Source organism: Ranitomeya imitator, chromosome 4 (genome assembly GCF_032444005.1).
Source record: "Ranitomeya imitator isolate aRanImi1 chromosome 4, aRanImi1.pri, whole genome shotgun sequence".
NCBI classification, from domain to species: Eukaryota; Metazoa; Chordata; class Amphibia; order Anura; family Dendrobatidae; genus Ranitomeya; species Ranitomeya imitator.
Genome location: NC_091285.1, coordinates 702,334,411 through 702,361,020, shown reverse-complemented (window position 1 = coordinate 702,361,020; position 26,610 = coordinate 702,334,411). Strand labels below are relative to the sequence as shown.

Sequence of the window (26,610 nt, the reverse complement as noted above, 5' to 3'; positions counted from 1 at the left end):
TATATGATGAAAGGTGTTTTCTTCACCATGGGAAGAATTCTGAAATCGTCCACTACTGTTGTCTTCCGTAGACGTCCAGACCTATTGAGATCCAAATCCCACCACTGTGCTCTTTTTGGCAGAATCTACTAAACGATTGATTTGGCCTCTCCTAATATTTCTGCTAGCCCTCTGATGGATTTTTACTTTTTCTAAGCCAATTATGTTCTATTTCTCTTTCACTGAGAGCTCCTTTGAATACATGTTGTGGGTTCACAGCAACAGCTTCCAAATGTAAATTCCACACCTGGAATAAGCTACAAAACTTTTACCTGCTTTATTCATTATGGATTAATGAGGGACTAGCCCATGCAGCCCACTAAAGAGCTTTTCAGACATTTGTCCTATTACTTTTGGACACTTTAACCCCTTCATGACCGGAGGTATTTTCAATTTTGCACTTTCTTTTTTTGCTCCCCTTCTTCCCAGAGCCAAAACCTTTTGATTTTTTTAGGTCAAAATGGCCATGTAAAGGCTTATTTTTGTGGGTCAAGTTGTGCTTTTGACTGACTACATTGGTTTTAACATATCGTGTACTGGAAAAAGGGAAAAAAATTCCAAGTGTGGTGAAATAGCAAAAAAAAAATGGAATTTCACAATTGTTTTTTGTTTTGCTTTTTTTTTTACTACAGTATGTTCATTAAATGCTAAAACTGACATGCCACTATGATACTACAGGTTATTACAAGTTCATAGACACCAAACATGTCTAGGTTCTTTTTTATCTAAATGGTGAAAAAAGTTCCAATCTTTGTTTAAAAAAAATTGTGCCATGTTCCAATACCAATATCATCATTTTTCATGATCTTGAGTTGGGTGAGGGCTTATTTTTTGTGCGTCGAGCTGATGATTTTTAAAGATACCATTTTGATGCAGATACATTCTCTTGATTGTTCATTATTGCATTTTAATTCAATGTTGCGGCAACCCAAAAAACATAATTTTTTATTTTTTTTTGTTACGCCATTTAGCAATCAGGTTAATTCTTTTTTATAGTGATTGATTCTGAATGCGGCGATACCAAATATATTTGATTTTTTTATTGTTTTATTTTGAATGGGGTGAAATGGGAGTAATTTGAACTTTAAAGGGAACCTGTCACCTCGTTTTTTCAGTACGAGATAAAAATACTGTTGAATAGGGCCTGAGCTGTGCGTTACTATAGTGTATTTTGTGTACCCTGATTCCCCATCTATGCTTCCGAAATAACTTACCAAAGTCTCCGTTTTCGCCTGTCAATCAGGCTGGTCAGGTCAGATGGGCATGGCGACATCGCTGTTTCTTCCCCCAGATCTTGCATATATTTCCGTTGGTGGCGTAGTGGTTTGCGCATGCCCATCTTCTGAATCCACTGGGCAGGAGAAGTAAAAACGTGCAATCGGCGCTATTTCCCTGGTGATCTGTGGCGGCAGCCATCTTCCTGAGGCCGCGCGTGCGCATATGGAGTCCTCTGCTGCCCGGGGCTTCAGGAAAATGGCCGCGGGATGCCGCACATGCACAGATGGAGATCGCGGCTGCCATTTTCCTGATGCCGAGTTCGCTCTGGTCATGGGTGAAGATGGCATATTATTATTTTTATTTTTACGTCTTCCCAGTGCTAAAATGTTGATCAGCCAGAAGCCATTTTGCTGAATTCAAAGGAATCAAATCATAAAAATAGTGGATTCTGACTTATCCATTTTTCTGTGAAATTTGAAGCAAATTTCATTTGCTTTTAATCAATCTACTCATCTCTAGTTGCAACACAACTTCTAATGGATTGAAAACAATGCTTTGGGTAATGATTTGATTCAAAGTTGAATAAGGCCTTCACTTATTACCACTGAGCTGAACATTTAAACTTATTTTGTTTAAAAAATATATATATATCTCATCTTTTGCATAGCTCTCCTAATCTCATTGTTCCTCAGACTGTAGATAATAGGATTCATCAATGGTGTAACTACTAAGTACAACAGGGATCTGTATTTGTTGGTATTGGATGAGCTCTCATCAGATGGAGCCATGTAGACTGCGATTAGGGTTCCATAATATGCACATACTGTGGTCAGGTGGGAGCTACATGTGGAGAAGGCTTTTCTTCTACCATAAGAAATGTTAAGGATCGTAAAGAAAATGCAAAAGTAAGTAACAATGATAAAAACAAATGGAAAAAACCCCACAAAGATGCCATAAACAAAGTCTTGCAACATTACAATGGAAATGTCTGAAGTGGCCAATTCCATTAAGGGACCAAAGTCACAAAAGAAATGGTCTATGTAATTCAAGCCACAGAAGTTAAACTGAATATAAACAAGGAACTCACTTGAAGTGAGCACAATGACCAAAAACCAGGCTCCGATAACAAGTCGAAGGCAAAGATCTGGACTTATTAGTGAGGAATATCGTAACGGATGACAAATGGCCAAATACCGATCATAAGACATAATGGCAATGAGAAAACATTGAACAAAGCCAAATACACTAAAGAAATAAAGCTGTGCCAGACAACCCCAAAGGGACAAAACTCCTTCCTCAACAAACATAATGCCTAACATCATGGGGATAACGCTGGTGGTCAGTAAGACATCTGCTATGGATAAATGCTTCAGAAAGAAAAACATTGGGGTTTTGAGTTGGTCAATGATGGTCGCTAGAAGGATAATGAGAAGATTCCCTCCCAGTATACATATGTAACTCAGGGTAAGCAGAAGGAATAGAAGAGGTTTGTATTCGGATAGACTTTGGAATCCAAGAAGACGTATCTGAGTGACTTGTGTCTGATTCACATCACACATCATTTATGTATCAATAAAAATCCAAGAATTATTTTCTCCTAAAAATTTATTTATTCAAGTTCAGGTATAAAGTCTGGGAATGTTGCCCACTAAAAACAAGTGGTATATTATACTTAGTGATGGTTTTCATTATTAGAGGAGGTTCAATAAAATTGTGGGATATTTTCATCTGTGAAATGATATCTTCGCATTGTTGGCTCTTCTGATGTAAAGGCGAAATGTTCCAGACGTTCGCGTCTTTTATAGTCTCAGCAGAACATAGCAAATGCCCACTGGATCCCGATAATCACCCTCAAGTGAATGTTTGTTAGACAAAAGAGACCAGATGTTTAAATGAATTGATAGTTATCTTGCCTTCAGAGAATGTTGGTATAAAAGCTTTCATGTTTTGTATACTAAATACCCACAATGTGTAAACTTACAAAAATATAAAGTACTTTACTGTATATAAAATGCAGTGAGATAGTTTTAGCAGGAGGGTAAAGAAATAAGCAGTTAAAAATAATTTTAAAATTAGAAGTGTTAAAAGTTTATTTTTGCCAAATAATATGAAAAGAAAAATATAAGTCAAATTAATTATTGATGCTACCAACCTTTGCCTTCCAAACAGGATCAAAGCATTAATTCTTCTAGGGACATTTACACAAAGTCCTTGAAGGAAGTTGGTTGGGAGGTTGTTCCAAATATCTTGGGGAAGTATCCACAGATTTTCTGTGGATTTCCTGTAAGTTTGCACAAATTCTTCTGTCTCTTCAAACAATCCCACACAAACATGATTTTGTTGAGATCAGCGATCGGTTTGGGACATATCATCACCTTCAGAAGCCCTTGTTTTTCTTATGCTTAAGATAATTTTCCGTGATCATTCTTCATGACATCGGCTGTATGTTCCTGGCCGTTATCATGCTGCAGAAATTAATTTGCACCAATCAGATGACTTTCTTAGAGTATAGTATGGCTCGGAATGTATCTCCCATAGGGGGCTTAAAGGGAGGGCCGCATGACTAAGGAGGATGCTAGGCCTTAACTTTGGGTGGTAAGGGGTTAATGTGAGGGATAGAGTCTGGGCGCGAATTTAAGGGGGAGGAGTACAGGGTCAGGAGAATGATGTGGGTTTTTGTGATTGGCTGGTGAGAGATATCCTGTGGGGGTAAATAAGGTAAGGGGCGGAGGGGGTAGTTCAGTCAGGATAGTAGCTTACCTGAATGTCATGGGGGCTCTTGTCCAGGAGATCCGTGCCTTGGCAGCAAGCCAAGGACAGCAGTTGCTACAGGATCAGCTGCAGATGTTGAACGCTGATGGTGGGACTGCTGAGGTGGCTGCATCCGTGGCGCCTCTGGGTCGTGCCAGGAGGTTCCGACCACCGGAGCAACTAAGCCCGGATGCTACTCCTCAGACCAGGCACCGGCTGCAGAGCTCACCAAGGGATCCAGCCGAATCTTAGGCGCAGTTCCAGCCTGCGGCCATTGGGGGTCGACCGGCAGTTCCTTGATGTCGGCACGTGCCAGGAGCCGGGGGAAATGATGTCGCTCGCTCTGACCCCTTTGTGATATCATCCCAGTCAGGTGGTATTGCTGACCAGGAAGTGCGGCCGGCTCTGAGGAACAGGGCCTCAACTACAGCGGCAAGAATGGTGCCGGCAGAGGACCGGAAGGTGCGTCAGCGATGGGACCAGGCAGCTGTACGCACAATGGGAGTGGATGCTATGGAGCGATAGGTGATTCTGTAGGCAGGCATGGATAAATTCAGCGCTTCTATTCGGGCATTGACCGCGCCAACCAGCTTATGAATGTTCGAGTAAAATCCTGATTTTATGTGATAATTGTTGTGAATTCTGTGGCTGAATTCACTCCTGTGGTCACAAGTGTTACTGCAGCTTCTGAGTTTCCTTCCTCAGGTGTTCTGGTGAGCTCGTTAACTGCTTCATTACTTAACTCCGCCTGATGCTGCTTTCCCTGCTCCTTGTCAATGTTCCAGTGTTGGATCTGAGCTTCTCCTGATTGTTCCTGTGACCTGCTGCTCTGTATGGCTAAGTGCTTTTTTGCTATTTTGTTGCCTTTTTTCTGTCCAGCTTGTCTTTTGTTTTGCTGGTAGCTCTGAGAAGCAAAGGGTGTACCGCCGTGCCGTTAGTTCGGCACGGTGGGTCATTTTTGCCCCCTTTGCGTGGTTTTTGCTTTAGGGTTTTTTGTAGACTGCAAAGTTCGCTTTACTATCCTCGCTCTGTCTAAGATTATCGGGCCCCACTTTGCTGAATCGATTTCATCCCTACGTTTTGTCTTTTCATCTTACTCACAGTCATTATATGTGGGGGGCTGCCTTTTCCTTTGGGGTATTTCTCTGGGGGCAAGTCAGGCCTATTTTTCTATCTTCAGGCTAGCTAGTTTCTTAGGCTGTGCCGAGTTGCATAGGTAGTTGCTAGGCGCAATCCACAGCCGCTATTAGTTGTGTTTAGGATAGGATCAGGTGTGCGGTCTACAGAGTTTCCACGTCTCAGAGCTCGTTCTTTTGTTTTTTGGTATTTGTCAGATCACTGTGTGCGCTCGGATCGCTAGGCACACTGTGTCTCTGGATTGCCTTCATTACACCTTTCATTAGCAGACATAACAGTACAAGGAGCCAAACTAATGATTCTCAATAGAGGGAAAGAAAAAGTTCTGACATCATTTTTTTTTTCTCTGCTCTGTGTTCACTTTTTTTTTTTTTCCCCTAGACATTTGGGTGATTCTGGACACAGGTGTGGACATGGATATTCAGAGTCTGTGCTCTTCAATGGATAATCTCGTTATAAATGTACAAAAGATTCAAGATACTATTGATCAGAAATCTATGTTAGAACCAAGAATTCCTATTCCTGATTTGTTTTTTGGAGATAGAACTAAGTTTCTAAGTTTCAAAAATAATTGTAAGCTATTTCTGGCCTTGAAACCTCATTCTTCTGTTAATCCTATTCAACAGGTTTTGATGATTATTTCTTTTTTGCGCGGCGACCCTCAAGACTGGGCATTTTCTCTTGCGCCAGGAGACCCTGCATTGAGTAGTGTCGATGCGTTTTTCCTGGCGCTCGGATTACTGTACGATGAGCCTAATTCAGTGGATCAGGCTGAGAAAAATTTGCTGGCTTTGTGCCAGGGTCAGGATGATATAGAAGTATATTGTCAGAAATTTAGGAAATGGTCAGTACTCACTCAGTGGAATTAATCTGCGCTGGCAGCTTTGTTCAGAAAGGGTCTCTCTGAGGCTCTTAAGGATGTCATGGTGGGATTTCCTATGCCTGCTGGTTTGAATGAGTCTTTGTCTTTGGCCATTCAGATCGGTCGACGCTTGCGCGAGCGTAAATCTGTGCACCATTTGGCGGTATTGCCTGAGGTTAAACCTGAGCCTATGCAGTGCAATAGGACTATGACCAGAGTTGAACGGCAAGAATACAGATGTCTGAATGGGCTGTGTTTCTACTGTGGTGATTCCACTCATGCTATTTCTGATTGTGAAATTTTTGCAGCACCCGCCGCAAATCAGGGGAGATGGCAGACACAATGACTCCTTCCTTGAGGATACCCACTGGCTCAGATAAACCCGGAGAGTCGGACACAAAACTCCTAGACAGAGCATCCGCCTTCACATTTTTAGAGCCCGGAAGGTACGAAATCACAAAGTCGAAGCGGGCAAAAAATAACGACCAACGGGCCTGTCTAGGATTCAAGCGCTTGGCAGACTCGAGATAAGTCAAGTTCTTATGATCAGTCAATACCACCACGCGATGCTTGGCTCCTTCAAGCCAATGGCGCCATTCCTCGAATGCCCACTTCATGGCCAGCAACTCTCGGTTGCCCACATCATAATTACGCTCAGCGGGCGAAAACTTCCTGGAAAAGAAAGCACATGGTTTCATCACTGAGCAATCAGAACCTCTCTCTGACAAAACCGCCCCTGCTCCAATCTCAGAAGCATCAACCTCGACCTGGAACGGAAGAGAAACATCTGGCTGACACAACACAGGGGCAGAACAAAAACAACGCTTCAACTCCTGAAAAGCTTCCACAGCAGCAGAAGACCAATTAACCAAATCAGCACCCTTCTTGGTCAAATCGGTCAATGGTTTGGCAATGCTAGAAAAATTACAGATGAAGCGACGATAAAAATTAGCAAAGCCCAGGAACTTTTGCAGACTTTTCAGAGATGTTGGCTGAATCCAATCCTGGATGGCTTGGACCTTAACTGGATCCATCTCGATAGTAGAAGGGGTAAAGATGAACCCCAAAAATGAAACTTTCTGCACACCGAAGAGACACTTTGATCCCTTCACAAACAAGAATTAGCACGCAGGACCTGAAAAACCATTCTGACCTGCTTCACATGAGACTCCCAATCATCTGAGAAGATCAAAATGTCATCCAAGTAAACAATCAGGAATTTATCCAGATACTCACGAAAGATGTCATGCATAAAAGACTGAAACACAGATGGAGCATTGGCAAGTCCGAACGGCATCACTAGATACTCAAAATGACCCTCGGGCGTATTGAATGAAGTTTTGCATTCATCTCCTTGCCTGATTCTCACCAGATTATACGCACCACGAAGATCTATCTTAGTGAACCAACTAGCCCCCTTAATCCGATCAAACAAGTCAGATAACAATGGCAAGGGATACTGAAATTTAACAGTGATCTTATTAAGAAGGCGGTAATCAATACACGGTCTCAGCGAACCATCCTTCTTGGCTACAAAGAAGAACCCTGCTCCCAGTGGTGATGATGATGGGCGAATATGTCCCTTCTCCAGGGATTCCTTCACATAACTGCGCATAGCGGTGTGTTCGGGCACGGATAAATTAAATAATCGACCTTTAGGGAATTTACTACCAGGAATCAAATTGATAGCACAATCACAATCCCTATGCGGAGGTAGGGCATCGGACTTGGGCTCTTCAAATACATCCTGATAATCAGACAAGAACTCTGGGACCTCAGAAGGGGTGGATGACGAAATCGACAAAAATGGAACATCACCATGTACCCCCTGACAACCCCAGCTGGACAACGACATGGAATTCCAATCCAATACTGGATTATGGGTTTGTAGCCATGGCAACCCCAACACGACCACATCATGCAGATTATGCAACACCAGAAAGCGAATAACTTCCTGATGTGCAGGAGCCATGCACATGGTCAGCTGGGCCCAGTACTGAGGTTTATTCTTGGCCAAAGGTGTAGCATCAATTCCTCTCAATGGAATAGGACACCGCAAAGGCTCCAAGAAAAACCCACAACGTTTAGCATAATCCAAATCCATCAGATTCAGGGCAGCGCCTGAATCCACAAACGCCATGACAGAAAACGACGACAAAGAGCATATCAGGGTAATGGACAGAAGGAATTTGGACTGTACAGTACCAATGACGGCAGACCTAGCGGACCGCTTAGCATTTTGGGACCAAGAGGACATCTGAGCTTCTGGCGAGAACATACTGGTGGCCGCATATGGCCCTAGATGTCAAGGACTATATTCAGGCGTGCGTTTCTTGCACCCAGAATCGGTCTCCTCAGCAACGGCCTGCTGGGTTGCTTTACCCTCTACCAGTGGCAGACAGGCCCTGGGAGATGGTCGGGATGGACTTTGTGGTGGGTCTACCCAAGTCGCGTGGCTGCTCCATTATTTGGGTTGTCACCGACCACTTCTCCAAGATGGTGCATTTGGTGCCGCTTCCTCGGTTACCCTCAGCACGGGCCTTGGCGGTGTTGTTCATTAAACACGTTTTCCGTTTGCATGGTATGCCTGATTAGATTGTCAGCGATCGGGGTCCCCAGTTCGCATCTCGTTTTTGGAGAGAGCTCTGCCGTTTACTCAGCATAGAGTTAAACCTCTCCTCTGCATACTATCCCGAGACGAATGGGTTGGTGGAGAGAACCAACCAGACTCTGGTGACATATTTGCGACATTTCGTCTCTGCTAGGCAGGATGACTGGGCATCTTTGCTACCTTGGGCGGAATTTGCCCTGAACAACGCCGTAGCCGATTCCACTGGTCAAACTCCTTTTCTCCTTAATTACGGCCAGCATCCGCGTGTCCCTGTGCCCATGCCCGTGTCATCCACCGATTCTAGGGTGGCAGACTGGGCGGTGGAGGCACTTGACATCTGGGACCGCACACAGGATACCATCCGGGCTTCCAAGGAGAGAATGAGGGTTTCGGCTGATACACACCGGCGCCCCGCTCCGGTCTTTGCTCCTGGCGTCTTAGTGTGGCCCTCCGCCCGTAACATCAGGCTGCGAGTTGAGTCCACTAAGTTTGCTCCTCGCTACATTGGCCCGTTTAAGGTTCTGGAACAGGTCAACCCTGTGGTCTACCGTTTGGCTATTCCTCCACGCCTTGGTATCACCGATACTTTCCACGTTTCCCTCTTAAAGCCCGTTCATTTGTCCCGGTTTTCCGAGTCATCTGCTGGGACATCGGGTTCATCCACGGATGAGTTTGAGGTGAATGCTATTGTGGGGTGCAAGGTGGTACGTGGCAAGAAATTTTATCTGGTGGACTGGAAGGGTCACGGCCCAGAGGATAGAACCTGGGAGCCTGTGGAGCACATTCGGGCTCCGCTGCTTATCGCAGCTTTTGAGCGTAGTGAGGCTCAAGGAGGGGAGGGCCCTAGGAGGGGGGGTAATGTTAGGAGTCGAGTTTCCTCTGCTGCACAGGGGGAATCTCGATCTGTGTCTGTTGCGGTCTCCCATTCGGTATCGGCCACAGTGGGCTCTGCTCAGCGGAGACGTCGCTCCCAGCGTCTCGCTGGGGCTGATTCGGTGCATAGGGTCACTACTGCCTTTTCTGGCTTTCCTATGGTACCCTGCACTGATCTGCGGCGAGCGAGCCTCTCTGGGACTAAGTCCTTGTTTACTCACACTGAGAATGCCCAGGGCAGGGTCTCCCATTGGAGGTCGAGGGCCACATGTTCAGTCACATGCTCAGGTGCTGTAGTACATTCCATTGGTCCTTCTGGAAGGTCCTGAAAGGGCAAAACATGCTCAGGTACTGCAGCACTTTCCATTGGTCCTTCTGGAAGGTCCTGAAAGGGCAAAAACTTCAGTAGCAGCTTCCTGTGCTGCAACTATATAAACTGCGCATGACCGCACGGCCATGCGCTAGTATCGTCTTTTGCTATATGCCTTGCGCCAATATGGTCATGTGTTTGTATGTGTTCAGGGACCCGGCTGAAATAAGCCCCTAGAATGCTGGCACCTCCGGTGAGGAGATTGTGTATAAATGTGTTCAGGGACCCGGCTGAAATAAGCCCCTAGAATGCTGGCTCCTCCGGCGAGGAGATTGAGTATGCATGCATGACCACTCACTGCTCACATCTGGGTAGTTGGCCTGTGCCTCTGTGAAAGTCTAACAGGGCACAGAGCTCACCTCTCGCGGTTACTCTGTGAAGCTAACAGAGTTAGTATATACCGCCATATAGAGCCGCCATTATTTAGCAGCAGGTACTTTCCTGCACGGTGGATCCCGGGTTGCGAACGCACCAATTCCTTTTAATAAACAATATATTTGGTGCGTTCCGCCAACCCTAACACCGTGTACCCCTGGAACCTTTTTTAAAGTGCCTACAGCCTACTTTTGTTATGTTATGCCTACTAAGCCTGTCTGCGGTCCCTCCTTCCATTAGTCCTCCACTGACCACACCCCTGCTGCCCGTGTACCCCTGGAACCTTTTTTAAAGTGCCTAATGCCAACTTTTGTTATGTTAGGAATACTAAGCCTGTCTGCGGTCCCTCCTTACAATAGTCCTCCACTGACCACACCACTGCTGCCCGTGTACCCCTGGAACCTTTTTTAAAGTGCCTACAGCCTACTTTTGTTATGTTATGCCTACTAAGCCTGTCTGCGGTCCCTCCTTACAATAGTCCTCCACTGACCACACCACTGCTGCCCGTGTACCCCTGGAACCTATTGTAAAGTGCCTACAGCCTACTTTTGTTATGTTAGGCCTACTAAGCCTGTCTGCGGTCCCTCCTTTCAATAGTCCTCCATTGACCACACCACTGCTGCCCGTGTACCCCTGGAACCTATTTTAAATTGCATAGAGCATCCTTTTTTTAATTGTTGGCGTACTAAGTCTGTCTGCGGTCCATTATTGAAATTCTCCTCCACTGACCAGAGCAATGCTGCCTGTGTACCCCTGTAACCTTTTTTAAACTGCATTGAGCCAAATTTTTTGTTTAAGGCCTACTACCTGTGTCTGTCTGCGCCACTCAATACAGCTGTCCTCCTCTGAAAAAAGCTGAGCGTCAATAGTCTGGTTTTCAGCCTACAGGAATTTGAAAACTGCAATGGGGCTACTACTTCGGTAGGGCCTACTAACAGTGTCTGCCGCTCCAAGGTGTTCTCTTGGTTGCCTCTCCATAGCTTCGATATTTTAGCTCTCATTCAGTAGTTGTTGAAAACAACACTGCATTAGGCCTACAAGATAGGTCTGGGTTGTAGAGACGGTGTCTGCCGCTCCAAGGTGTTCTCCAGGTTTCCTCACCATACCTTCGATCTTCTAGCTCTCGTTTAGTAGTTGTTGAAAACAACACTGCATTAGGCCTACAAGTTGGGTCTGGGTTGTAGAGACGGTGTCTTCCGCTCCAAGGTGTTCTCCAGGTTGCCTCTCTATAGCTTCGATCTTCTAGCTCTCGTTTAGTAGTTGTTGAAAACAACACTGCATTAGGCCTACAAGTTGGGTCTGGGTTGTAGAGACGGTGTCTGCCGCTCCAAGGTATTCTCCAGGTTTCCTCTCCATAGCTTCGATCTTCTAGCTCTCGTTTAGTAGTTGTTGAAAACAACACTGCATTAGGCCTACAAGTTGGGTCTCGTTTGTAGAGACGGTGTCTTCCGCTCCAAGGTGTTCTCCAGGTTGCCTCTCCATAGCTTCGATCTTCTAGCTCTCGTTTAGTAGTTGTTGAAAACAACACTGCATTAGGCCTACAAGTTGGGTCTGGGTTGTAGAGACGGTGTCTTCCGCTCCAAGGTGTTCTCCAGGTTTCCTCTCCATAGCTTCGATCTTCTAGCTCTCGTTTAGTAGTTGTTGAAACAACACTGCATTAGGCCTACAAGTTGGGTCTGGGGTGTAGAGACGGTGTCTGCCGCTCCAAGGTGTTCTCCAGGTTGCCTCTCCATAGCTTCCATCTTCTAGCTCTCGTTTAGTAGTTGTTGAAGCAACACTGCATTAGGCCTACAAGTTGGGTCTGGGTTGTAGAGAAGGTGTCTTCCGCTCCAAGGTGTTCTCCAGGTTGCCTCTCCATAGCTTCGATCTTCTAGCTCTCGTTAAGTAGTTGTTGAAAACAACACTGCATTAGGCCTACAAGTTGGGTCTGGGTTGTAGAGACGGTGTCTTCCGCTCCAAGGTGTTCTCCAGGTTTCCTCTCCATAGCTTCGATCTTCTAGCTCTCGTTTAGTCGTTGTTGAAACAACACTGCATTGGGCCTACAAGTTGGGTCTGGGTTGTAGAGACGGTGTCTGCCGCTCCAAGGTGTTCTCCAGGTTGCCTCTCCATAGCTTCGATCTTCTAGCTCTCGTTTAGTAGTTGCTGAAAACAACACTGCATTAGGCCCACAAGTTGGATCTGGGTTGTAGAGACGGTGTCTTCCGCTCCAAGGTGTTCTCCAGGTTGCCTCTCCATAGCTTCCTGTTGTGAATTCTGTGGTCAAGCTCCCTCCTGTGGTCATGAGTGGTACTTCGGCTGGTTCTGTCCATGAGCTTCCTCTGGTGGATGTGAGTGGGGCTGCGGCTTCTGAGTTTCCTTCCTCAGGTGACGAGGTTAAGTCGTTAGGTGCTGCTCTATTTAACTCCACCTAGTTCTTTGTTCCTTGCCTCCAGTCAATGTTCCAGTATGGGTCTTGCTCCCTCCTGGACCGTTCTTGTGGCCTGTCTTCCCTGCGTAAGCTAAGTTCTGCTTGTGTTTCTTGGTTTGCTATTTTTTCTGCTATTTTGGTTTGTCTTGCTTGCTGGAAGCTCTGGGACGCAGAGGGAGCACCTTCGTACCGTTAGTCAGTGCGGAGGGTCTTTTTGCGCCCTCTGCGTGGTTGTTTGTAGGTTTTTGTGCTGACCGCAAAGCTATCTTTCCTATCCTCGGTCTATTCAGTAAGTCGGGCCTCACTTTGCTAAAATCAATTTCATCTCTGTGTTTGTATTTTCATCTTTACTCACAGTCATTATATGTGGGGGGCTGCCTTTTCCTTTGGGGAATTTCTCTGAGGCAAGGTAGGCTTATTTTTCTATCTTCAGGGCTAGCTAGTTTCTTAGGCTGTGCCGAGGCGCCTAGGTCTGGTCAGGAGCGCTCCACGGCTACTTCTAGTGTGGTATGATAGGATTAGGGATTGCGGTCAGCAGAGTTCCCACGTCTCAGAGCTCGTGCTATGTTATTAGTAACTATCAGGTCACTTTGTGTGCTCTTAACCACCAGGTCCATTGTGTTTCTAAACCACCAGTTCATAACAGTACTGGAGGCCCAAAGTACTAATGCTTCTCAATAGAGGGAAAAGAGAAGTTCTGAGACCATTTTTTTTCACTGCACTGTGTTTTGTCTTTCTTTTCCCCTAGACATTTGGGTGGTTCAGGACACAGGTGTAGTGATGGACATTAAAGGTCTGTCTTCTTGTGTGGATCATCTCACTGCAAGAGTACAAAATATTCAAGACTTTGTGGTTCAGAAATCTATGTTAGAACCTAGAATTCCTATTCCTGATTTATTTTCTGGAGATAGAGCTAAGTTTCTGAGTTTCAAAAATAATTGTAAACTGTTTCTGGCTTTGAAACCTCGCTCCTCTGGTGACCCAGTTCAACAAGTTAAGATCATTATTTCTTTATTACGTGGCGACCCTCAAGACTGGGCATTTTCCCTTGCGCCAGGAGATCCTGCGTTATGTGATATTGATGCGTTTTTTTTCTGGCACTTGGATTGCTTTATGATGAACCTAATTCAGTGGATCAGGCAGAGAAAAATTTGCTGGCTCTGTGTCAGGGTCAGGATGAGGTAGAGATATATTGTCAGAAGTTTAGGAAGTGGTCTGTGCTCACTCAATGGAATGAATGTGTGCTGACAGCAATTTTCAGAAAGGGTCTCTCTGAAGCCCTTAAGGATGTCATGGTGGGATTTCCTATGCCTGCTGGTCTGAATGAGTCCATGTCTTTGGCCATTCAGATCGATCGACGCTTACGTGAGCGTAAAACTGTGCACCATTTGGCGGTATTATCTGGGCATAAACCTGAGCCTATGCAATGTGATAGGACTTTGACCAGAGCTAAACGGCAAGAACACAGACATCGAAATGGGCTGTGTTTTTACTGTGGTGATTCCACTCATGCTATCTCCGATTGTCCTAAGCGCACTAAGCGGTTCGCTAGGTCTGCCACCATTGGTACGGTACAGTCGAAATGTCTTTTGTCCGTTACTTTGATCTGCTCATTGTCATCCTATTCTGTCATGGCATTTGTGGATTCAGGCGCTGCCCTGAATTTGATGGACTTGGAGTTTGCTAGGCGCTGTGGGTTTTTCTTGGAGCCCTTGCAGTATCCTATTCCATTGAGGGGAATTGATGCTACGCCTTTGGCCAAGAATAAGCCTCAGTACTGTACCCAACTGACCATGTGCATGGCTCCTGCGCATCAGGAGGATATTCGCTTTTTGGTGTTGCATAATCTGCATGATGTGGTCGTGTTGGGGTTGCCATTGCTACAAGTCCATAACCCAGTGTTGGATTGGAGATCTATGTCTGTGTCCAGCTGGGGTTGTCAGGGGGTACATGGTGATGTTCCATTTCTGTCTATTTCATCATCCACCCCTTCTGAGGTCCCAGAGTTCTTGTCGGATTACCGGGATGTATTTGATGAGCCCAATTCCAGTGCCCTACCTCCGCATAGGGATTGCGATTGTGCTATCGAGTTGATTCCTGGTAGTAAGTTTCCTAAAGGTCGACTGTTTAATTTGTCTGTGCCTGAGCACGCCGCTATGCGGAGTTACGTAAAGGAATCCTTGGAGAAGGGTCATATTTGCACGTCGTCGTCGCCATTGGGAGCAGGGTTCTTTTTTGTGGCCAAGAAGGATGGTTCGTTGAGACCTTGTATTGATTACCGCCTTCTAAATTAAATCACAGTCAAATTTCAGTACCCCTTGCCGCTGCTGTCCGATTTGTTTGCTCGGATTAAGGGGGCTAGTTGGTTCACCAAGATAGATCTTCGTGGTGCGTATAATCTTGTGCGTATTAAACAGGGCGATGAATGGAAAACAGCATTTAATACGCCCGAGGGCCATTTTGAGTACCTGGTTATGCCATTCGGGCTTTCCAATGCTCCATCAGTATTTCAGTCCTTTATGCATGACATCTTCCGAGAGTACCTGGATAAATTCCTGATTGTATACTTGGATGATATTTTGGTCTTCTCGGATGATTGGGAGTCTCACGTGAAGCAGGTTACAATGGTGTTCCAGGTCAGGCGTGCGAATTCTTTGTTTGTGAAGGGGTCAAAGTGTCTCTTTGGTGTTCATAAGGTTTCATTTTTGGGTTTCATTTTTTCCCCTTATACTATCGAGATGGACCCTGTTAAAGTTCAGGCCATTTATGATTGGACTCAGCCGACATCTCTGAAGGGTCTGCAAAAGTTCCTGGGCTTTGCTAATTTTTATCGTCGCTTCATCAATAATTTTTCTAGTATTGCTAAACCGTTGACTGATTTAACCAAGAAGGGTGCTGATGAGGTCAATTGGTCTTCTGCTGCTGTGGAAGCTTTTCAGGAGTTGAAGCGTCGTTTTTCTTCTGCCCCTGTGTTGTGTCAGCCAGATGTTTCGCTCCCGTTCCAGGTCGAGGTTGATGCTTCTGAGATTGGAGCAGGGGCTGTTTTGTTGCAAAGAAGTTATGATGGCTCGGTGATGAAACCATGTGCCTTCTTTTCCAGGAAGTTTTCGCCTGCTGAGCGTAATTATGATGTTGGCAATCGAGAGTTGCTGGCCATGAAGTGGGCATTCGAGGAGTGGCGTCATTGGCTTGAAGGAGCTAAGCATCGCGTGGTGGTCTTGACTGATCACAAGAACTTGACTTATCTCGAGTCTGCCAAGCGGTTGAATCCTAGACAGGCTCGTTGGTCGCTATTTTTCTCCCGTTTTGACTTTGTGGTTTCGTACCTTCTGGGCTCTAAGAATGTGAAGGCTGATGCCCTGTCTAGGTGTTTTGTGCCCGACTCTCCGGGTTTGCCTGAGCCGGCGGGTATTCTCAAAGAGGGGGTAATTTTGTCTGCCATCTCCCCTGATTTGCGGCGGGTGCTGCAAAAATTTCAGGCTAATAGACCTGACCGTTGCCCAGCGGAGAAACTGTTTGTCCCTGATAAATGGACGAGTAGAGTTATCTCTGAGGTTCATTGTTCGGTGTTGGCTGATCATCCTGGAATCTTTGGCACCAGAGATTTGGTGGCTAGATCCTTTTGGTGGCCGTCTCTGTCGCGGGATGTGCGTTCGTTTGTGCAGTCCTGTGGGACTTGTGCTCGGGCTAAGCCCTGCTGTTCTCGTGCCAGTGGGTTGCTTTTGCCCTTGCCGGTCCCGAAGAGGCCCTGGACACATATCTCTATGGATTTTATTTCGGATCTCCCTGTCTCTCAAAAGATGTCGGTCATTTGGGTGGTTTGTGATCGCTTCTCTAAGATGGTCCATTTGGTACCCTTGTCTAAATTGCCTTCCTCCTCTGATTTGGTGCCATTGTTTTTCCAGCATGTGGTTTGTTTACATGGCATTCCGGAGAACATCGTTTCTGACAGAGGTTCCCAGTTTGTTTCGAGGTTTTGGCGAGCCTTTTGTGCTAGGATGGGCATTGATTTGTCTTTTTCCTCGGCTTTCCATCCTCAGACAAATGGCCAAACTGAACGAACCAATCAGACATTGGAAAGATATCTGAGATGCTTTGTTTCTGCTGATCAGGATGATTGGGTGTCCTTTTTGCCTTTGGCTGAGTTCGCCCTTAATAATCGGGCCAGCTCGGCTACTTTGGTTTTGCCGTTTTTCTGCAATTCTGTTTTCCATCCTCGTTTCTCTTCAGGGCAGGTTGAGTCTTTGGACTGTCCTGGTGTGGATACTGTGGTGAATAGGTTGCAGCAGATTTGGACTCATGTAGTGGACAGTTTGACATTGTCCCAGGAGAAGGCTCAACGTTTCGCTAACCGCAGGCACTGTGTGGGTCCCCGACTTCGTGTTGGGGATTTGGTTTAGTTGTCGTCTCGTTATATTCCTATGAAAATTTCCTCTCCTAAGTTTAAGCCTTGTTTCATTGGTCCATATAGGATTTCTGAGGTTCTTAATCCTGTGTCTTTTCGTTTGACCCTTCCAGCTTCTTTTTCCATCCATAATGTATTCCATAGGTCATTGTTGCGGAGATACGTGGCACCTGTGGTTCCATCCGTTGATCCTCCTGCCCCGATTTTGGTTGAGGGGGAGTTGGAGTATGTAGTGGAGAAGATTTTGGATTCTCGTATTTCGAGACGGAAACTCCAGTACCTGGTTAAGTGGAAGGGTTATGGTCAGGAAGATAGTTACTGGGTCTTTGCCTCTGATGTTCATGCTGCCGATCTGGTTCGTGCCTTTCATTTGGCTCATCCTGGTTGGCCTGGGGGCTCTGGTGAGGGTTCGGTGACCCCTCCTCAAGGGGGGGGTACTGTTGTGAATTCTGTGGTCAAGCTCCCTCCTGTGGTCATGAGTGGTACTTCGGCTGGTTCTGTCCATGAGCTTCCTCTGGTGGATGTGAGTGGGGCTGCGGCTTCTGAGTTTCCTTCCTCAGGTGACGAGGTTAAGTCGTTAGGTGCTGCTCTATTTAACTCCACCTAGTTCTTTGTTCCCTGCCTCCAGTCAATGTTCCAGTATTGGTCTTGCTCTCTCCTGGATCGTTCTTGTGGCCTGTCTTCCCTGCATAAGCTAAGTTCTGCTTGTGTTTCTTGGTTTGCTATTTTTTCTGTCCAGCTTGCTATTTTGGTTTGTCTTGCTTGCTGGAAGCTCTGGGACGCAGAGGGAGCACCTCCGTACCGTTAGTCGGTGCAGAGGGTCTTTTTGCGCCCTCTGTGTGGTTGTTTGTAGGTTTTTGTGCTGACCGCAAAGCTATCTTTCCTATCCTCGGTCTATTCAGTAAGTCGGGCCTCACTTTGCTAAAATCTATTTCATCTCTGTGTTTGTATTTTCATCTTTACTCACAGTCATTATATGTGGGGGGCTGCCTTTTCCTTTGGGGAATTTCTCTGAGGCAAGGTAGGCTTATTTTTCTATCTTCAGGGCTAGCTAGTTTCTTAGGCTGTGCCGAGGCGCCTAGGTCTGGTCAGGAGCGCTCCACGGCTACTTCTAGTGTGGTGTGATAGGATTAGGGATTGCGGTCAGCAGAGTTCCCACGTCTCAGAGCTCGTCCTATGTTATTAGTAACTATCAGGTCACTTTGTGTGCTCTTAACCAACAGGTCCATTGTGTTTCTAAACCACCAGTTCATAACAGCTTCCATCTTCTAGCTCTCGTTTAGTAGTTGTTGAAGCAACACTGCATTAGGCCTACAAGTTGGGTCTGGGTTGTAGAGACGGTGTCTTCCGCTCCAAGGTGTTCTCCAGGTTGCCTCTCCATAGCTTCGATCTTCTAGCTCTCGTTAAGTAGTTGTTGAAAACAACACTGCATTAGGCCTACAAGTTGGGTCTGGGTTGTAGAGACGGTGTCTTTCGCTCCAAGGTGTTCTCCAGGTTTCCTCTCCATAGCTTCAATCTTCTAGCTCTCGTTTAGTAGTTGTTGAAAACAACACTGCATTAGGCCTACAAGTTGGGTCTGGGTTGTAGAGATGGTGTCTTCCGCTCCAAGGTGTTCTCCAGGTTGCCTCTCCATAGCTTCGATCTTCTAGCTCTCGTTTAGTAGTTGTTGAAAACAACACTGCATTAGGCCTACAAGTTGGGTCTGGGTTGTAGAGATGGTGTCTTCCGCTCCAAGGTGTTCTCCAGGTTTCCTCTCCATAACTTCGATCTTCTAGCTCTCGTTTAGTAGTTGTTGAAAACAACACTGCATTAGGCCTACAAGTTGGGTCTGGGTTGTAGAGACGGTGTCTTCCGCTCCAAGGTGTTCTCCAGGTTGCCTCTCCATTGCTTCAATCTTCATGATCGTCTTAAGTAGTTGTTGAAACAACACTACGTTAGGCCTACAAGTTGGGTCTGGGTCGTAGAGACTGTGTCTGCCGCTCCAAGGTGTTCTCCAGGTTGCCTCTCCATTGCTTCAAGCTTCATGCTCGTCTCAAGCAGTTGTTGAAACAACACTACATTAGGCCTACAAGTTGGGTCTGGGTCGTAGAGATGGTGTCTGCCGCTCCAAGGTGTTCTCCAGGTTGCCACATAATCGAAGCTGCATAGAGCCTATTTTGTAATTTTACGCCTACTAAGTCTTTCTGCAGTCCCTCCTTCCAATTGTCCTCCACTGAGCACACCAATGCAGACCATGTACCCATGTAACCTTTTTTAAACCTGCGTCGAGCCAACTTTGTGGTGTAAGGCCTACTTGTAGTGTCTGGCTGCGCCACTCAATACAGCTGTCCTCTTTACAAAAAATGACCTACAATTATCTGGTTTTCAGCCTATCGGAATTCTAAAATTGCAGTGGGCCTACTAGTTGGGTTGGGGCCTTCTATCGGTGTCTGCCGCTCCTTGCTGTTCTCCTCCAGTGAACAAAGCTGTGCCGCCTGTTTACTACTGTTGGTTGCCAATTTTGAACTGCATTTAGACTACTTACTGATTTGGGCCTACTCTCTGTGTCAGCCTCTCATTCCAGTTGTCCTCCACTGAACAAAGCAATGCCCCCTGGTTAGTCCTGTTACCAATTTTGAACTGCATTTAGCCCACTTTATTCTTTGGGCCCAAACCTGTTTCCCCCTCATCCTGCCCATTGCTCAGCCAGTGATAGATGAGTCTGCTGGTACATTGACCCATAACGCAACATTCCCCGTGCACGCTACACTGCAAGATTTTGACCCTGCTGAAAGTCAGGTTCCCCTTCCCGCATACCATACCACCTTACACGGGGACAAAGAGGAAGGTGCAGATGAAGGTGCAGGTTCCTTCATCAGGTGGGGGGAGGAATACTCGTTGGCGACATCACTGGCACAGGGCCCCTCATAGTACGCAAAAGTGTTGCTGCTGGTGGGAGGCGCCCCCGCCGTGCAAACACCGTACTTTGAGGGGCCCTGTGCCAGTGCCAATGCCAACGAGTGGGCCCCCCTGCTTGCTCAGGATCACAGCACTTGCAAAGTTGAAATACTTACCTCTCCCTGCTCCACTGCCGTGACGTGGTCCAGATTTCCTGGGCCCACTAATTACTTGAACCAGCCCTACCCCCCCCAACAACTTTAGCCAAATGACCCCCAATTTCCAATGCCTAACTATTATTATAAGGTAAATTAAGATTGACAAGCTTCAGTAACAATAATGTATGTTTTTGCCATTAAAATGGGCACTGTACATGTTTTCCTGGCCTCCACTCACTGCTGACTATGCTCCCCCATTGACTTGCATTGGGTTTTGTGTTTCGGTCGATCCCCGACTTTTCGCGATAATCGGCCGATTCCACTCGACTCGACTTTTGAGATAGTCGGGTTTCGCGAAACCCGACTCGACTCTAAAAAGTCAAGGTCGCTCAACCCTAGTCACCATCATTAAAAATAGCGGTGGTGTAAAAAAGGCACTTGAAATCTATAGCGACCAGTCAGATCATTAAACAAAAGAGGCAGCGGCTGTATGATTTTAACACAACAAAAACACAAACATTTTTATAGCGTGTTTTACAACAGCGTATCCCCAGCTAGAGCTCTATTCGCCTGCTGGCCCGGCTGCAGGAGAGGTGCCTTTATCACGACACAGATTCAGTTATTTTTGTACAGAGAGATGGTGAGTGGTAGCCACCTTTAGGCAATTACCTGGGGGAGCTGACCAGTGAAATACCCGATGGTACACACATCACAGAATTTGTATCCGCGGGCCCCAAAACTTACGCATACAAACTCAACACCGGTAAAACTGTCTTAAAAGTTAAGGGGATAACACTAAATGTTGGTAACTCTCAATCTATTAATTTCAACAGTCTAAAAGATCTAGTTCTGGACTACCCGTGCAATTCTGCCACAGAAACTCAGAAACGTATTGTCGTACAGCAGGCGTCCATTGTGAGAAATAAAAAGTACTGGGATATTGAAACAAGGCCATTACACAAAACACAAAAGTGCGTTTATACAAAGCGGCGACTATTAGACGATTTCACAACATTACCTTTTGGGTATTAGTCGAGTATTGTGATGGATACGCGTCTGCAGCACCCATTCTCATGCATTCTAGCAGGCCCGTCTAATTCTGGAAAGAGCTATTTTGTAAAACAACTGCTATATAATATTGAAGCTAATTTTTCTCAGAAACCTGATAATATTGTTTGGTTTTATTTGTGTTGGCAAAAACTATATGATGAAATCTCTCTCTCTTTTCCCAACACCAGATTTGTGGAGGGTCTGCCGAATACATTCGTAGATGACGAATTATTCCCACCGGAGAAGGTGAATTTGGCGATTGTTGATGATCTCATGGAGAGTGCTAGTGAAAATTGTGAGATAGAAAAAGCCTTTACCCAGTATGTGCACCACAGAAATCTCAGCATTTTCTACCTGGTACAAAACATATTTTGTCAGGGTAAGAAAAGCCGTACGATAAATTTAAACACAAAGTACATGGTGCTTTTTAATAACCCCCAAGATAAATTACAAATTTTAACTCTAGCTCATCAGATGTATCCCGGAAAAACACGTTTTTTCCTAGAAGCTTTTGAGGATGCCACGCGGGACCCTTACGGGTATTTGCTTGTAGATTTGAGAGCTAATACCCCTGAGGATCTGCGTTTAAGGACTGGGTTATTTCCACCAGCGTTGCCCGCTGTCTATGTTCAAAAGAAAAACACTTCTAAAAAGTGAATTTTACGTGGAATCAGAAATTCTGCGCTGTGTGCGTTGTGATGTAAAGATGTCTGAGAGACTCCGGCGTAACTGGGCGCTCTTAAAAACTCTGGTGAAAGCAACACTTGCTGTCAGAAAGTCTATTTTGCGCGATGCAAGCAATGATTTAATTACAGCCATAGGCGAGATTGCTTTAAACATCTTAAAAGGCAGGATTCCGCTGAAAGAGCGTCAAAAAGGTATATTAAAGAAGTGGTGTAAAGCTATAAGAACTCTGAGTGACAGGTCTCAACCCATAAAGAAAAAGAAGCGCCTACTAAAGCAGGCCGGCGGGTTTATCGGCCCTCTTTTAGCTTTTGCAATTTCAATAATAACAAGCCTGCTCGCCGGAAGATAATGGAGCATACAGAGAAAATGTATCTAGTGCCCAAACAGGAGCTAGACAAACTAAGACCCGGTACTACAGATAACATCCGCGACAGTGTTATTCGCCACCTTGATGGTGAAATTAGCGACATTTTACAGCGTCGTGACATTCCCGATGATGTGAAAATTAAAATTTATAGCTCTGTGCTACAACGCTACTTGGTACATACGAGGCACAGCTCAAAAGAAGTAACGGCTTTAAATCTCGTTAGCACTCCTGATCCTGGTCAGCAACAATTGTCAAATACCGACTCTGATAAAAATCAAGAGGTCGCTGAAAATGTCAGCCATATAAACCAAACATATAAAAAGAATCCTGAATTTTTACTAAACAGGTTACTGCAGAATAAAAATGTTACAGCCTGGAATAATAAAGCTGAATTTATTTTCAAAGGATCCGTAATACCAGGGTCTAACTTACTGGATTTGGTACGTAGTACAACGCAGAGTCATGCTCTGTCCAGCAGAAAAGTACCTCTGGGTTGGGATTCATTTATGCAGGCTATGGCCGAGCTAAATATACCGTCTATACCGTGATGGTGTCTCCGCGGTGTTGGATGTTTTTGGTCTCCACAAGGTCAATCATCCGTGCCTTTATAGACTTTCTACTAGGCACTGCTCCTGATAGCCAGTTTCCTACTCCACACTGATGAGGGGCAAAAACCCCGAAACAGCTGTCTGTGGAAGGATACCATGCTTGGAATAGGTGGTTTTCCTTTATTGGATGTTTTCCTTTATTGGATGCTGCCCTTCCCTTGGTTGTTCCTTCCCAGGGAAAGGCCTGGCTATTCACTCCCTGCGTTGAGAAACACCTGATGGTGTCTCCGCAGCTCTTCTACATGCATATGGTACTGTAAAACAAGGTAGAAGGTGTATATAAACTTGTAGAGAATTTAAATCTCCCATTTTTTTGGGAGACTGAACCAAAACTCAGGCCCTATGCATAAAACAACACAATGTAAGTGGCAGAAAGTGGCTGGCTGATAAACGACAAACTAACAGGACTGCAGTAGATCCACTTTGTGAGAATTTGAATCTCACTTTTTGGGGGATACTGAAACAAAACTCAGGCCAGTGTATATAACAACACAATGTAAGTGGCAGAACGTGGCTGACTGATATACGACAATCTAATAGGACAGCAGTATATCCACTTTGAGAGAATTTGAATCTCACTTTTTTGGGGGGAGACTGAACCAAAACTCAGGCCCAGTGTATAGAACAATGCATTCTAAGTGGCAGAAAGTGACTGGAAGAAATATAAAAAAATACAAGGACTGTAGTACAATTTCAATCTCCCTACAATGATCTCAGGACAAGTATGGCAGCAATAAAAAGGACTGCTGCACACAAAAGTGTGGACAAATAAGCAAGATAACTGTGCAGAAAGGAGCAACAGGATTTTTGCTTTTAAAAAAGCAGTTGGTTTGCACAGCGGCGTACAAACAGCAATGCAGCTATCAGGGAGCCTTATAGGGCAGCCTAATAAGCTACAGCGCTGATGCACAAAAATATAAACTCCACTGTCCCTGTAAAGAAAAGGTGGTGTTGGACAGTGGAAATCGCTACAGCACAAGCAGTTTCGGGGTCAATCTCCCCTCCCTAACTATATCCCTTCTTCTGATGAAGCTACAGCAACCTCTCCCTATGCTAAGATCGGCAGAAGTAAGATGGCGGTCGGCGTGCACGCCCCTTTATAGCCCCTGTGACACCGCAGAAAGCAAGCCAATCACTGTCATGCCCTTCGCTAAGATGGTGGGGACCGAGACCTATGTCATCACGCTGCCCACACTCTGCGTCCTCCTTTATTGGCTGAGAAATGGCACTGAAAGCGTCATACAAAACGCGACTTTGGCGCGAAGATTGCCAACCTCATGGCCGATCCCACACTAGGATCTGGTCGGGTTTCATGAAAGCCGACTTTGCCGAAAGTCTGCGATTTTTTATTTTGTCCGATCCGTTTCGCTCAACCCTAGTTGTTATTAGTTTTATTTGTCCATAAAATCTGGTCTTTCTATTCTCCAGCTAATCAATAGTTTGCACCTTATGTTGAACCCTCAGTATTTTCTCACATGTAGTTTTCTTGTTATGGTAGACTTTGCTACTGAAACACCTACTTTTTGATGAATGTTGTTTTCTTGGGTATATGATGAAAGGGGTTTTCTTCACCATGGGAAGGATTCTGCAATCATCCACCTCTGTTGTCTTCCGTAGATGTCCAGACCTATTGAGATCCAAATCCCACCACTGCACTCTTTTTGGCAGAATCTACTAAACGATTGATTTGGCGTCTCCTAATATTTCTGCTATCCCTCTGATGGATTTTTACTTTTTCTAAGCCAATTATGTTCTGTTTCTCTTTCACTGAGTGCTCCTTTGAATACATGTTGTGGGTTCACAGCAACAGCTTCCAAATGAAAATACCACACCTGGAATAAGCTGCAAACCTTTTACCTGCTTTATTGATTATGAATTAATGAGGGACTAGCCCATGCAGCCCACTAAAGAGCTTTTCAGACATTTGTCCAATTACTTTTGGACCCTTTAACCCCTTCATGACTGGAGGTATTTTCATTTTTGCACTTTCGTTATTTGCTCCCCTTCTTCCCAGAGCCAAAACCTTTTGATTTTTCAGTCAAAATGGCCATGTAAAGGCTTGTTTTTGTGGGACAAGTTGTGCTTTTGACTGACTACATTGGTTTTAACATATCATGTATTGGAAAAAGGGAAAAAATTCCAAGTGTGGTGAAATTGCCCAAAAAAAAATGGAATTCCACAATTGTTTTTTGTTTTGCTTTTTTTTCTATGTTCATTAAATGCTAAAACTGACATGCCACTATGATTCTCCAGGTTATTACAAGTTCATAGACACCAAACATGCCTAGGTTCTTTTTTATCTAAATGGTGAAAAAAGTTCCAATCTTTGATTTAAAAAAATTGCGCCATGTTCCGATACCAATATCATCTCCATTTTTCATGATCTTGAGCTGGGTGAGGGCTTACTTTTTGTGCGTCGAGCTGATGATTTTTAAAGATACCATTTTGGTGCAGATACATTCTTTTGAGGGTCCATTATTGCATTTTAATTCAATGTTGCAGCAACCCAAAAAAACGTAATTCTGGCATTTTTAATTTTTTCTCATTACGTCGTTTAGCAATCAGGTTAATTCTTTTTTATAGTGATTGATCCGGCGATTCTGAATTCGGCGATACCAAATATATTTGATTTTTTTGAATAGGGTGAAAGGGGAGTAATTTGAACTTTAATATTTTTTTTTTATTTTTTTAAAACCATATTTTTTATTTGTGGCATGCTTCAATTGTCTACACGGTAGACTACAAGCTCATGATCATGATCAGATTGCCTCTATGTAGCAGGATTGCTGACTTGCTATGAGCGCCGACCACCGGTCGGTGCTCATACCAATCCAGCAGTGACAACAGTAGAGATGTGCTCAAGTTGTCATGCCAACCCATCTGCATCATGTGACACGGGGGCCAATGGGCAGGATTTCCGGCGTGCTTCCCGGAAGAGCATATTACATGCAGCTGTCAGAGTTTGACAGCAGCATTTAAATAGTTAACAGCCGTGGGAGAATCGTAATTCCACCTGTGGCTGTTAGAGTCACATGTAAGCTGTTCAAAACCTCCAAATAAAAAATAGATCATCAATAAAACAGTGATAAAATGGCGAAAGGGGACTGCGTGATGAAGATGGACACAAATACCCCATGAATAGATTAGCTTAACTTGGTGTGAATCTTGTCCCCATTGTGCAGCCCTTGATCTTGTGGTAAAAAGAATTCTCAAAAGTAAAAACATTGTTATTAAGAATAAAAACTATGGCTGTCTCCAAAAATTCCCTTTGAGCAGAAGGCAATTGATCATCTGATGAAAAAAAAAACTTTTTTATGGCCTCCATACCTAGGTTGTGAAGTATGTTGCTATACAAGGGGTTAACATCCAAAGTGAGGTGACTCACCGGCAGTTCGGGACCTTCCGTCATGTGACCGCAAGGACCTATGGTCATGTGACTCCCAGTGTGCACCACGGTCCTTCCAGGCATCGTACAGAGAATCTCCCTTCAGCAAGGAACCCTGAAGCCCTTCCTGGCCACCACAGTGGATCACCTTGCCACCAGTCCCAGCTGTCAGCCATTTACCGAATGGATGCACCACCTTCCATCACGCGCACACCAAGGTTAAGCAGGTGTGCATAACCTCTTAAGGTTATTGGCTATACAGCTTCACCCACGGTCTATTGCGCCACTGGTCCTGCTCATGCGTGTCCTATCCTTTTTTCTTTATGTCCATCTGGTTTCTGGTAATGATAACTCCCCCATCATGAGCATCACTAGCGAATTGATAAGGAGATATGGTGACAAGAGAGCAGGTAGCTGAGAAGATGTGATG

The 26,610-nt window shown here is 45.2% G+C and overlaps 1 protein-coding gene across 1 annotated transcript; it reads right to left on the bottom strand.

Annotated features, from left to right (window-relative positions):
* Positions 1 to 1,889: 1,889 nt before the first annotated feature.
* Positions 1,890 to 2,816, bottom strand: LOC138674794 (olfactory receptor 5G3-like). The gene has a single exon (XM_069762612.1). It carries the CDS (start codon positions 2,814 to 2,816, stop codon positions 1,890 to 1,892), a length of 927 nt encoding a protein of 308 aa, XP_069618713.1.
* Positions 2,817 to 26,610: the final 23,794 nt, after the last annotated feature.